Raw genomic sequence first — 13162 nt, 5'->3', positions numbered from 1 at the left:
GCGTATGAAATTTGTATGCAGGAATCCCCAGTTCGATACCCCATAACCTCACGACACCAAACATGTTCCCCCATGATATACAGCTGACATGTTCCGTGAGTAAATGTCGTTACACCGGAGAAGCAAAGTACATTTTTTTGTCCAACAGATTATTAACAGACCTGATATAACGAGTATAAAGTACCACGGCCACGATCGCACTGTAAATATATTCATTCTCACGACATTCTCGCGATATACAGGGGCTGCAATCGCTGGGCTGTACGCGGAGTGAAAAAAGCCAAGGCAAAATAGATTGCAAGTCGTTTTTCCTACATAATTACACACCATGCGACCTGCGACATCGATATTTTTAATAATAAGGTCTAATACGGTCGATGATAGATCGAACAGAGTTACAGGCAGATAGATTGTGTGTAACAGAAAGGCGGACGCAGTCATTGGAAAATCTCGTTACACGGCACCTGACGGTGGGTATCGGTAATTTCATTCTCGAGCTACCGATCGTGAGGAGGAGGAGGAGGAGGAGGATCGGGACAGATATACCGATCTATCTATCTAGTCGTCCGACGCGTCGCGATCCGGGCGGAACTAATGACAAAAAACCATAGCCGGCTGTATATTTTGAAAGAGGAGAAGCGTTGCAGTACCGAACCGGAAGGCGTTCCGTCGTTCCTTCGTTCCTTCGATATCTCGCTGCACTCTCATCTCGGCGATCTCGGCGATCGGGGGCGGCCATTCACTGTGCGCCTTTGTTTATTTACAAAGACGCTGTCCTACACGAAAATAAAGAATTCGAACGGTAGTGAGAATAAGAAGACTGGCAAGATTCGGTCCACGCTAATTACACCGTACCGATCGATGGGTTTTTCTTGCCTCGCGACATCTCGAGTCGTTCCGCCGTGACGGTTTCGAATCTCGACTCGATAATATATATACAGACATTGGCATGGCTATACCGATAACGTACACTCGAGCAGGTTAAACCCCCCAAGATTACGGCCGAAGTCAATTCGGAGCCTAGGAATCGATTCTTCTCGACTAATTTACCTTTTCGAAATTCGATCGTCACGGTTTATGAACTCGTCTCGAACTCCGCGTTGCCCTGGCCGTCTACGTTTAATGGTGAAATTGTCTACCGTGTATACATGGCCTCGAAATAATCGTCAGATTCAACATTCTTGTACGTAGAACGTACGTGCTCGACATTTACACTCGTTGCCGCAGCTCCGCCAAATAAATTATCCGGAATGACAACTTGAACTCGAGTCGGTATGCAGAGAATATTACCGTGACGGTGGTCAATTCGTTCCCAAATTAACGCGGTTCATCCGAACATAAAACCGCATTGTGTTTTTTGCGCTCAAGAGACATAGCGTTCACATAATACGGTGGTTTCACACATATTTTTCAAACCACTTTACGTTTTGTTACCTCTTATACGACAAAACACCTGCACACTTGTACGATTCTATGACAATTCTGTACCAATGGAATAATAAGTTTCCGTTTAACGAAGTTTAAATTTATAATCAAACACTGCGGGAATATAATATATAAATATCTCTAAATAGTCAATTCTTCGCTAATTTTCTCTTGCTTCGTTTTTCTTCACTGTTTCTTTTCCTCGAAGTCTTAGACTACCGCTTTTACGTAAAAGTATATAGATAGTTAGGCGTATTATAATATATTGTTATCCAGAGACATTGCCCGACCGTCTGCCTTCTTGCCTGTCGCACCCGCGCAGTGAAAACAAATATTGCGGCCTGCGGGACCGCCCACAAAAATTAGTTACGCGGGTGAGGGAGTAAAAAATTACAGCGAAGAAAAAGGAACTAAGAAAACCAGGATGACGGCCGCGACGATGAAACGTCGCACGGCGGTCACGCCGGGGGGCGTAGATACGACGGATAAATAACGACATACATATGTACAATGTATATGTGTATAAACGTGAATAATACGTATACTTATAACTTATACATATTATTGCCGTGTACAGCAATGAAAATTAATTAAAACCTTGCACATATTACACGTATGTACTAGGTATAGTGATTGTAATATATGGTTGAAAAATTTCAGCTTATACAGGTATATGTGACACATTTTGTACAAATATGAGACATTCTTTACAGAGGTATACATGTTTCTTTTTTTTTTTCATGTTCGACAAGACGTAGCTGCATTACAAACGCGCACCTGTCCCCACGGACTAGTGCAGGTAGATACCGAGACAGCTAGGATCATTACCCGTGTACGATTGCTCGACTTGCTGTACGGTACAGCGTTGGAGGATCAGAGCGGCTAGCCTGCGGGATAAATTTGTTAATTCGTAGATACACCTTACATACCTGTTATGTAGAGGTAGGTACATAACTCGGGTGGAAAGGCGAGAAGATCGGATGGTACGTACCTAGGTAGGTACAGAGCGCGCGACGAAACTCAATTCAGAGAAATTTCACGGTTGCTCGACGCGCGACGAGAATATTCTGCTGCATAACGCGGACTGAATAGAAATTAATTATTTTCGGAACGGTGCGTGTGTATATATATTATATATACATACGAGAAGTCGAAAAATGGATAAAGAAAAAATCCCACCACCAGAGCGAAAAAAATGACGAAGGTCGAGCGGTTTGAGGCGAGGATGAGAAGGCTGAGGGAATTGCCGGGGGTTCCGCAGGTTTCCTCGCGAGTACGCCTCCTCCTTGTCCTCCGCATCCTCCCTCGTCGCTCGTTTGCGCCGTTACGACTTCATACGCGAAGAAGCCATCCTCCTGGAGGGGCTGCAGAGATCCCTTGACGGGGTACCTTGTAACTATACCTGCAGGTAGGTATAACTTTGGTTAACACCTTTTGCGTCGGTGCGGTAACCCCCCGCTGCAGCAGCCGGTTGTCCGCAGCGCCGGGCGTTCAGCCGGCCGCAGCCGCAACCGCGTGAAAAAGAAACGCTGTCGTAATCGCTTTGTTCTCGGCCAACCCCCCGGTTCACGGCCCGCGGGACTCTTACCGGATGGACGACGTCGCCTTGCCTCGAGCACACCTCCGTGAGTCTTGCATGGAGCAGAGGGATCTGTGTCGTGAGGATGAAGCGAGTAGCGTCGTTACCGTAACGACGCGTCATTGGTAAAAAACGCTGTTAGTTGGCACGTTTATGACTTTCCGAAATTTAGTAAACCGTTGTAAACAAAATATGGACTATTTCTGAATGGTTAACTATAATTGAAATTCATCTTCAAATTGCCTTGAAATCTTTGCAACTCTGTCGTGTATAAAAGTGCCGTTTATCATTGCAGATAGGTGTGTAGATAGACGCTGATAAATTCATATTGTATAAGTGAAGCGTGCGGAGTGGTGAGAATTTTGTAACATCTGACAAATAAGCAAGAAAATTTATAAGATGATTAACGTAACAACGAAACGAAAGGTTAGAAGGAAATTATCACTGTTCCGAACTTCGGCATATGGGTTATAAGTTTGAAAGGGTGGAATTAGAAGAATGCGTGTTCGTTAATGCTAGATTAAATTTTTAGATTACAAAAGCATCGTTGGAGTTCGAACCTATTATTATTCAGTACCGCAAGAGCAGCTCTGAATTTAGGGATGAAATTTGATATTTAACTTATGAACACGAATTCCCTTTTCTTTCAATTTTTCCATTTCAATTTTATGATCCTCGTTACAACTGCTACAATTTTTTTTGCCAATTTTCACACAACTTTTTCGTAATTACTTCTCTTCCCACTAGCCCGTTAGTTAAATTCTCTTTCTCAGCTAAAAATGGTTGACTCCATAAGATTGGGGATATCATCCGGCGCGTCTGGATTGAATCTTTTTTCTCAACCGACTGAATTCTAACGCAAGAGCAAACATATTTCACGGGTGATGAAGCTCTCTAATGACATTTTCATATATACTCTCGTACTGCGGTAAATGATAAGTACTGAAACTGAATAAACAAAAACTTCAATATAATAATATCGCGGGATGATCGCGGTTTTTCCTTCATCCACGCGGTATGCGTCATACCTACACATGCATACAATATAATGCCTGCCGTGTAACAGCAAACTCGCGGTATTATATTCCTGTCCAACAAGATCGTTACTAACGAGGTGAACGCGAACGGTCCTGCGGTTGATTTTTTGATACAGGTGTGTGTATGTATACATGTATGTATACGTACACGTGTGAGACGCCGTGCCATACCTACGACCGATTGCAAGCTGCCGCGAGAGTTGGCTCTTGTTTTATTGAGCCGTATATCAAATCTCGCCGCAGTCCGAAGAGACGATGGGGCCTCTCTTGCCTCCGCAGATCGTCTGTGAAAACACCCTCGTCGCGGTTATGCAGCTTTTTTCTTCGATCTTGAAATCCTCTCGGGACTTTGTTCTATAATCTAGATTCCACCGAGTACGAGTATCGATACAGGTACGTACGTACGATCGTTCGTAGTATTTTGACTGAAAAATTTAACCGCATCGTTTCGAAAATTTCACCGTCTTCTATTTTTTGAATTGGTAAAAACTCATTCGCGAAACCTGTGCAAGTTATTCGTTCGAAATGAAATAATGACGCGTTGTTATTTATAACATACGTCGCGCACTGCAGTGCGCGGTGTTTTACTGCCCAGTTTTGGATGATTGCGAATACCCGCAACGCGGTGCAGGATTGTGTACACATATATGTGTATACGTATATGTGTAGGTATAAAGATGGGGCAAAAAGATGACGCTTAATTCTTGTGCACTGCACTGACGGCTTATGCATACATGAAAGGATCGGACCGAGCAAATTCCAATAAATAACTAAACAAAGCGGTGAATAGCGCCGCTCGGCGGCTTCATATTTACATCCGTTAACGAGCCGCCTCCGAGATATTTACATTTTTAATAACGTAACGTTTGGGTGAAGGAGGGATATGCCGGGGGTATACATAAGAGGCGCGGGAGCTTTCGGCCGCAGGTCTCCACCCCCGATGACCATTTATTAGCCCTAATTGACCGGGAGGAGGGATCGTAGCTTGTTTACATTTTTGTTAGGCCGAAATTTAATTAGGTAAAAAATCCCTGTTATTTATTATCCAGCCAAACGTGGCTCGCTGCAATAATGGCGACTCGTCCGTTATAAGTTCAAACTTGCGAGCAGTCTTATAACAATACCTCACGCGTAATGCATTAAAGTGCGAAAGGTATGAAAAAAAAAAAAATTGGCATTTCTGCAAGTATTCCGATATTGCCAGATAAAATTATCATTTCGCTGCGACGAATACGTAAACAAGAACGATCTTTGCCCACACAGGATAAATTCTTCGATTTCCACTGATGCAGAAGTATACTTCTAGTAGTGTGCAGATACATGGGAAGTTTAGAATCGACTTGAAAGCATCCTGATGACTGACAGGATCTCACAGAATGCAGGTATATCCGAGACGTTTACGCTTTGATCTTTCAGACTAGGAGATCAAACTACCGTGGATAGCTGATACCGATAAAAAGCACACAATTAGCGCGATGGAATGTCAAAAACTATATTTCAACTTCTTCGCCCGCGACGCGGCACGTGAGTCAAGTTGTGAAAATCAATCTAAAATCACCCGGAGCGATAGATTAAAAAAAATAATATATTTACCTAAACATCGATATCTCGTAGGTATAAGCAACAACGTTCGTCGATTCCGCAGGTACCAATGCCGAATAATCGTTGCGTGACACCGCGCGGCCGGAGTGGGCGTCGTATTAGCGAATTGCACCATTAATCGCTCCATCGAGCCGATCTCCCCCCCCGCGTCGATTCGTTGGTTATTCATACACACGTACACCTAGGTGCATTTAATAGGTGAGACGAGCGTGTACATTTGTATGTATGCCCAACCCGACGAGTAGCGTTACAGACGGACGAGAAGAGCCTGGCGCGTCCATTAGTTCCGAGTAATTGCTAATCGCTAATTACCAACGATACCGTGGTGGACCAAGGGGAACGGAGGGCAAAGGCACTCGAGCCAATTAACTGATCCTATAAACGTAGGTATAGCTGGGCATGTTCGATAGATAGAAACGAACTACAACCCTCAGCTATATGTATCCGATATATCGCCACCGTTGCATCCGTGCAGCTGACGCGCTCTTTGCGTATGCCTTTTACCGGCTATTACATGTTCTTTAACGCACAAAACCTGCACCATGCGGCTAAACGACCGGGTGAAAACCGTACTAGAATTTTAATAAGGGAACGTGCTTGTATATTTTATATAACCTCGTGTTCGTCTGGAGCCGCAATGCAACGCGAACTGTCGTCGAATGTAATAACTTAATCTTGTAACCTATACCTACTCCTCTTCGCTCGTATTACCGGTAAATAATACACGGAAAAAAAAACAATTACAATATTTTCTTCTGAATCAACGCCAATCGAAGCTCGACTCATCCGAAACCGTATCTTGCTATAAATAAGACCAAGGAACAATAAGTGCAGATAATTTGAATTTGCGATTGTTCCGTAACAAGCAGATCCTCGCGATGAGCTGCCGATGCGATGCAATCTGTTTTAAAAACCATTTACGATTTGCAATTTGTCGACCTTTGCGACAATTTTCCAACTACGTGACAAACAAATTTTCTAAACGTAGAAACAAATTCACCAACTTTAAATTAGCGAAGGGTACGATTCGCGAGATCAGCGGCAACCATCCACGCCGGCATCGCGAAGCCTGATCACCTGATCATCGCTGCAGCTAACGAGCCGGTTTCTCCAAATTACGGACTACAGGGATCGGTCCTCGGAAGAAAAGCCGAAGAATGAAAAGGATCGGGCTACGAAGAAGCCAAGATCAGAAGAAAGAACGCGGGAAGGGAGAGGTGGAGATCAGAGAGGAGGTGCTGTTACCGATAAAACGCAATTAGAGAAGCAGATCCGGCGCATAGTCGCTGCCTCTCAGAAAGCACTCGCCAACTTTTTGGCTCGCGATTTTCGCCCCTCCTTCCACCATCTTTTGCTTTATTTCTTTCCTTTTCTCTCGTAATTCGGCCTGACCGACGCGACGCGACGAGCCGCTTGAATACAGGTAAGTTTACCACATCGGCTCTATCGAGTCCCCGAAAAGCTTCTAAACGAGACAACACGAGCCTCGAGAATCGGTTGATTTATTCATTCTCAGATTCGCAAAGCGTCCGACTGGTTTTCCGCAATTACAGGAACTTACACAGCCGAAGCTCCCCATCTAAAAGCCGATGGACCAGGTACTCCCGATCGGAGTCAACGTCGCGTTTCACCCTATAGGTATACAATGATATTTCAATTCTTCGCCGCTGTAAATACAATTAACTTCGCAGCCCCGAACCCGCGGTAGCTCAACGAGCTTCCACTATTCCCCAACATTCAATTTTCCAGTAAACAATAATAGCCGTTTCCATAGATGTAATAGAAAGCGTTCATTGTCAGGACTACACCTCGTGTCTCCGTTCGTCATCAATCACTCGGTTAATTTATTACGCGTAACAGACGTTACTTGTTAAAAGGATATCTCCTGACAGTAGCAATAACAAAGGCCGAGGAAGGCGCGATGGATACACAAGACTTTGACAATATTTCGTACATGTTACACATCTACCACGCATAAATACTCCATGTACCCCGATCCCCCGTAACAAACGTGTTACTACCCCCAAGGTTCGAGGAAGGAAGGGGATCTTCGCCCCCTTCGGTAGCGCCTATCACGTGCCACAGTACGGATCGTGATACGCGTGATACCCCGTGTACGAGAATCGCGAGGGCCAATCAGCCGCGAGCCGGCGACGCCATTCCCCCGTAGATTATACCAACAACGGTTTATGTGTATATAATTTATACGGTCAGGGTACCTCGTACAAGCTGCGTTATACATCCGTCAGCTTCGCGATGGTGTAGAATCGGGAATCAGTTATCGCGGAAAAAGAGAGCCGGATTTGATTAATCGCCCGCAGGACAATTATACGTATACGCGGCAGCGAATCATACATGCATGCGTACATTCGTACCTACTTGTGTGTGTGCGTATCGAGGTACACGTTTAAGCGTTACAAGCACCTGTACGTTGAGGTTCGACATACCTAATAATGGTGGATGGACTTGTATCTTTAATACATACCCACTTGGTTTCTGGATACTTTACGTGCGCGCTTGCATACGTGGATATACACGTAAATGTTTAGTTATAAGTACCTATATCTATACGTTCTGTACGGCTCGCAGTGCAGTGGGTAATAACGGGTAATTACTTATCTTTTCAATTACTATCGCCTTTCCGTCAACACCCATTATATACCACGCTGTGCACTGCGTACGCCCGAGTGGCAGCTCCCTCTTGTATTACACCCTTATGTATGTAGGTATGTACGTAGGTACGTATTCTTGGGGCGATAACCGCCGCACGGTCACCGTAAGGAAGTCCGAGGCGTATCGTTGAAACCATAAATACAATCGTGATTTGTTTTTTTCTTGAATAATTAGTCGCGGCGACGAGGATTACTGGTAATCGTGTATTTTCATTCTCGCGTTACAATAACACTGGACGACGCGCGAAAATCTGTCTTTGTGATCGAATAAATTGTTCTTCTTTTTTTTTGTCTCTATCCTATATTGTCTGTTTTGGTAAGGCGAACTTCATGGCGTCGAGGTAAACGTTGATTGTCATCGCAACTCTTATTGTTAGATGTTCATAATAAAGAGAAATAAAAAAAATTTATGATTTTCGTCGTGTTTGTCATTGTCACTTCGGCTAATGTAAAACATTCCGTGAGATTCTACCAGACTGCCGAATTCACTTCGAACCGTCGAGTTTTCAATACCAAAGCAAATTTTCTCAAGAATAATAATTAATGCCTCTTTTTTCAATAAATCATAAACTTTCATTCGAGATGATATTCATTGCAATTTTCGATTATAACTTCTCTTTGGAATTTTTCTGAGACCCTTCACCAATATCATAAAACGTTTTTTCGGGTTATTCAGACTCCAGCATATATTAGCAATCCAATAACCGTATAGTGAATACAAAATAATGCATCAATACATGTTATTGAATACATGCCGACTCAATTCAGACTCAGCGTGAAGTATACATCAGGCGATTTCTATGCGATATCGTGTCGAAAGTAGGATCTAAAAACGTATCTACTGACTATAAAAAAAAAAACGACATTTTGTTTACAAAAAAATCAAGACTACAACTTTACTTTTAGACCATCAACTATCGTATGCTCTGGTAAGCTGAGATTTTTTTCGTAAAAGGTGAGAGTTTTCAGCTCTATCTGGACCCATGAAAGAAATATACACATTTCGTCGGACAAGGTCAGTGAAGAAATAATTTCTGTTGTACAGCGTAATTTGCAAAGTTAAGTATAGGTATGTATGAAAGATTAACGTATACATGTGTTAACGCGATCAAAATATATCAACAGGCAACACGGGAAACGTGTTGCCGAGTTCACGAAACTTTGGCTAAATAAGAATAACCATTAAGACATTGTGTACAGAAGTGTGGTTTGAAAACGCAGGATAATCTCGGTAGATAATCTGAGTTAATTTGCAAAACAGGATAATCCCAGTCCGTCGAGAGAGGCTCGACCATCTCACGCGACCAGCGTAACGTATCAGCTAACTTTGATAAATGGAGCAAAAACGCAGTTTCAGACACGCTGTAATTATTTTCGTAAATGAACTTAATTTTTTACATTAACGAGCAGAAATTTTTTGATATTAATGACGCCGTTCAGCGGTTTTGAACCGCGTTTCAGTCTATTCATCATTCGGCAATTTATTCATGATGTTTTATTACATACAGCAAATTTACAACTTGTCAGCGAAACGACACGATTGTCGAAACATATTTTAACGGATCTCTAATCTGATTTCGTAAGTTCGTTGCACTCCGTATAATTAACACAGGAAGTTACATACAAGTAAAATTTAGTTTGCTACCTGTTATTTCTGAAACAGTGCGACACGCGACAGTTTTTCGACCACGATTATAACAATCTATGGCAAACACAAAGATGTACACTAAAAATTTACCGATTGCAAGAAATGTTTGCAAAATATGATTTGAATTTTGACAGAGAAGAATTGGATAGGGGTTGAATAAGATCTTGGAGAACTAGAGAAGATTTGACAACAAAGCGGCGAGAATAGAGAAAATTACGTAAATGCGTGAGATGTATACATATGCACACCTGCACGCGTTGTCCCGCGGAAAGTTATAATAATGCGTTTTTAATTGGACGCCATTTTGATCATTAATTATACATCTACGCGGTTCTAAGACAGAGTTACACGCTAGAGAATGAAAAATTTTTTTCCTGTCCCCGGCAGTGATATCAAGACAGCGAGACGCTCCAGCTCTGCCGATTGTAATCTACACACAACGCGGAACCGCGTCTAACGTCTTGCATGTACGTTCTTGTTATACATATTTAGAGAGTCTAAGCGTATATTATGATGCGCGTACTTGACGCCGAGTCAAGTTTAAGCGTCGGTGGATAAGCGAGGTCTGCTGTTTCTAATCGCGAGCGAGAACAAGAAAGGACGTACGTATTATACGTCGTGTGTACGATGTTCCATAGATTAAGAGGATACTGTACTAAGACCTTACCGACCGAGTGAAATGTCACTGAATTCTGTTATTGCCCACGCTTACGCATCCCTGAAGCAAAGAAAAAGTTACCTACAACGCCATTCTACATGCAATGCCGAACAGGACATCCCAGATTTTTTATTTCTATTTTTGTTTCATGCGAGAATAACGCCAGGAAACGTAGGCCTGCAATAAGTGGTAATTGAATTACAGGAATACACTTGCTGGCATTATTCTTGCGTAAAACAAAACTTTTTCCAGATATTCGATCACTCGGCACTGCATGTATAGAACGACGCTATCCGATGCTTCTTTGCGTTAGTGATGCGTAAGCGTAGGCAACAGTCAAAATAAGTGATTTTTCGCTCAATCCGTAAAGACTGAATGTACGTAGATGTACAGAATCATTGTCAATTTAAAAAATAGTGCGAGTATACATGTAAAATACATAGGTATGTATAATGACTGAACGATCGGTACGTATGCCAGGATAAATGAGACACTTTTTATTGTTTCGTACCGTTCAATTGCTTGGGCATATACCAATGCAACGCCGAAATTCAACCATCGGCGTATGGAAGATGGAAAAGTGCAAACAACAATTGGGCAACTTCAAATACTTAACAACACAGAAATGTATACTAGGAGACGGAATAATCCACATTCTAATTTAATCGGAGTAAAGATTTTCCTTGTTGCGACTAGGATGTTTACATTTACACAAGAAAGATTTAACTTTACATTAGAACACAGTGGTAGAACAATGTGCATAACGAATCATTTTGCTTTACATTGTTCGCTGTCAATTGAATCAATTCAACTTTGAGGATATGAGTAGGTGCAAAGTACCTATCGTTAATTAATGGAACGATATCAATTACAGTGTTACAGCGGAATTTGAAATACCTATGTCTCAAAGTCTTGAATTTTGAAATATATCTGCGAGGCTCACAACTGTATACTACATATAATTCATAACAATATTACTGGCTGTCAATAAAATCCGCACTTTTTTAACGTCTAGCGATTATCATCCAGATTTTCGAGTTTAAAAAATATGAAATCCACACACGTGGAAAAAAAGGCGCAGAAGAAATTCAGGAAAAACTATTGACAATTCAACATCGGCGTTCACACCTGTAACACCGGTCAACACGATTTTTGAGTTTGGGTTCTATATATCAAATTTTGAATTCGTCCACGCAGCTAATAAAAGAAAAAATAGTTATATTAGCTAAAATTTGCTTTTTTATCTCAATGCGCCGCCACCTGCTGCATTATGTGTTATTCGATGTACAGAATCAAAACTTATTCGCTTACATGTAAAATTCAAATAAAAAGCAAATGACGATTTTTTTTTTTTTTTGCACCCGTGTACCAATAAATTGAAAGTGGAAAAATCGACTCTCGTCAAAATTCATAGATCGTGTAATAAAATCGAGGTGTTTACCTGGCGTCGACAGGGAGCGTTGCGCTGGTTTGGACGGGAAGCCGTCGGAATCGCCAACGTCGACGAGGCTCCGGATGCTGAAGACGCTCTTGGCGACCCGGGTCTTGTGCAGATCGCCTGGGAGGGAAACCGGGCCGTCGGTTGGGCGTCGTTGCGTCGTCCTCAAATCCATCATACGTATCCCGGAGCGGCACAGTCTCTCCAAAATTCCTCGATGCCGATCCAGCTATCTTCCTCTTTCAAACGTAACGTCACTGTTCGACGCGGCGTCGATTTCGGGTCGCGTGCCGCCTCTCATGTGCGCGCAGTGAGTTACGTGAACAATCTAGAAGGCACGCGGCAAAAACCTCACTCGTCAAATAATTGCCCATAAAATCAGCCACCAATGCCGTTAATTATACCGGATAGATTATACGCTCGCGACAATACTTTTACGTATTCGTCCTGCGGCATCAGTTCCTGCGCGTTACTTGCACCAACTCTTCAGCGTCATCAGATATAACATCAATACCTACGGCATTGCGGCGTAATATCTTCCCGGTTCGTTTTTCGTTGCACAATACGATTATACGTTATACTTTACTATACATGTACACATTAATCCGTACAAGCGTTAAACACTTTATCCCCTCTTCACATTTGTATATTTGTCACGGGAATGCCACGTGCGCTACACTGTAGGGATAAAACTCGATATCCGCATGACCCGCGTTGTACTTGGAGTCGATTGCCGACGAATATATATGTTTGTATATATATACATATATATATACATATATATATATACATATAATATTTATATCCAATACCGCAGCACAGTTTAATATCGAGTTATACCGCATAAATTAGCACACACGTCGTCAACCTGGTTATCACATTATTTTGTTCGTCTTAACGCGTTGCGTACATCCTTGAATTTGTGAACGATAAACGAGCTCCCCCGACACGAGATGTTTACAGGACACGGCACACTCCGCACTCCGGTCAAATACGTACGTCCGCGCCGTTCGAAATCAGTCCGACCAGTGTGAATCCAACAGCCTTCTTCACCTGACCGATGTTCCTTCCCGTCGCGTGTGTGCGCACAGTAAAGTACACAC

The 13162-nt window shown here is 42.6% G+C and overlaps 1 protein-coding gene across 2 annotated transcripts in view; it reads right to left on the bottom strand.

The window, feature by feature from the left end:
* LOC124175237 (homeobox protein aristaless-like) overlaps window positions 1-13047 on the bottom strand; it is a 61407-nt gene extending 48360 nt beyond the window's left edge. For both annotated transcript variants that reach the window (XM_046555274.1, XM_046555277.1), the window contains exon 1: window positions 12063-13047. In XM_046555274.1, the coding sequence (XP_046411230.1) occupies window positions 12063-12237 (175 nt within the window). In that variant the 5' untranslated portion in view covers window positions 12238-13047. The remainder of the gene's footprint in view (window positions 1-12062) is intronic.
* Window positions 13048-13162: the final 115 nt, after the last annotated feature.

The sequence above is a fragment of the Neodiprion fabricii genome, chromosome 2 (genome assembly GCF_021155785.1).
Source record: "Neodiprion fabricii isolate iyNeoFabr1 chromosome 2, iyNeoFabr1.1, whole genome shotgun sequence".
Taxonomy (NCBI): Eukaryota; Metazoa; Arthropoda; class Insecta; order Hymenoptera; family Diprionidae; genus Neodiprion; species Neodiprion fabricii.
The sequence above is the reverse complement of the archived record's forward strand: the minus strand, read 5'-3'. Positions and strand labels throughout refer to the sequence as shown.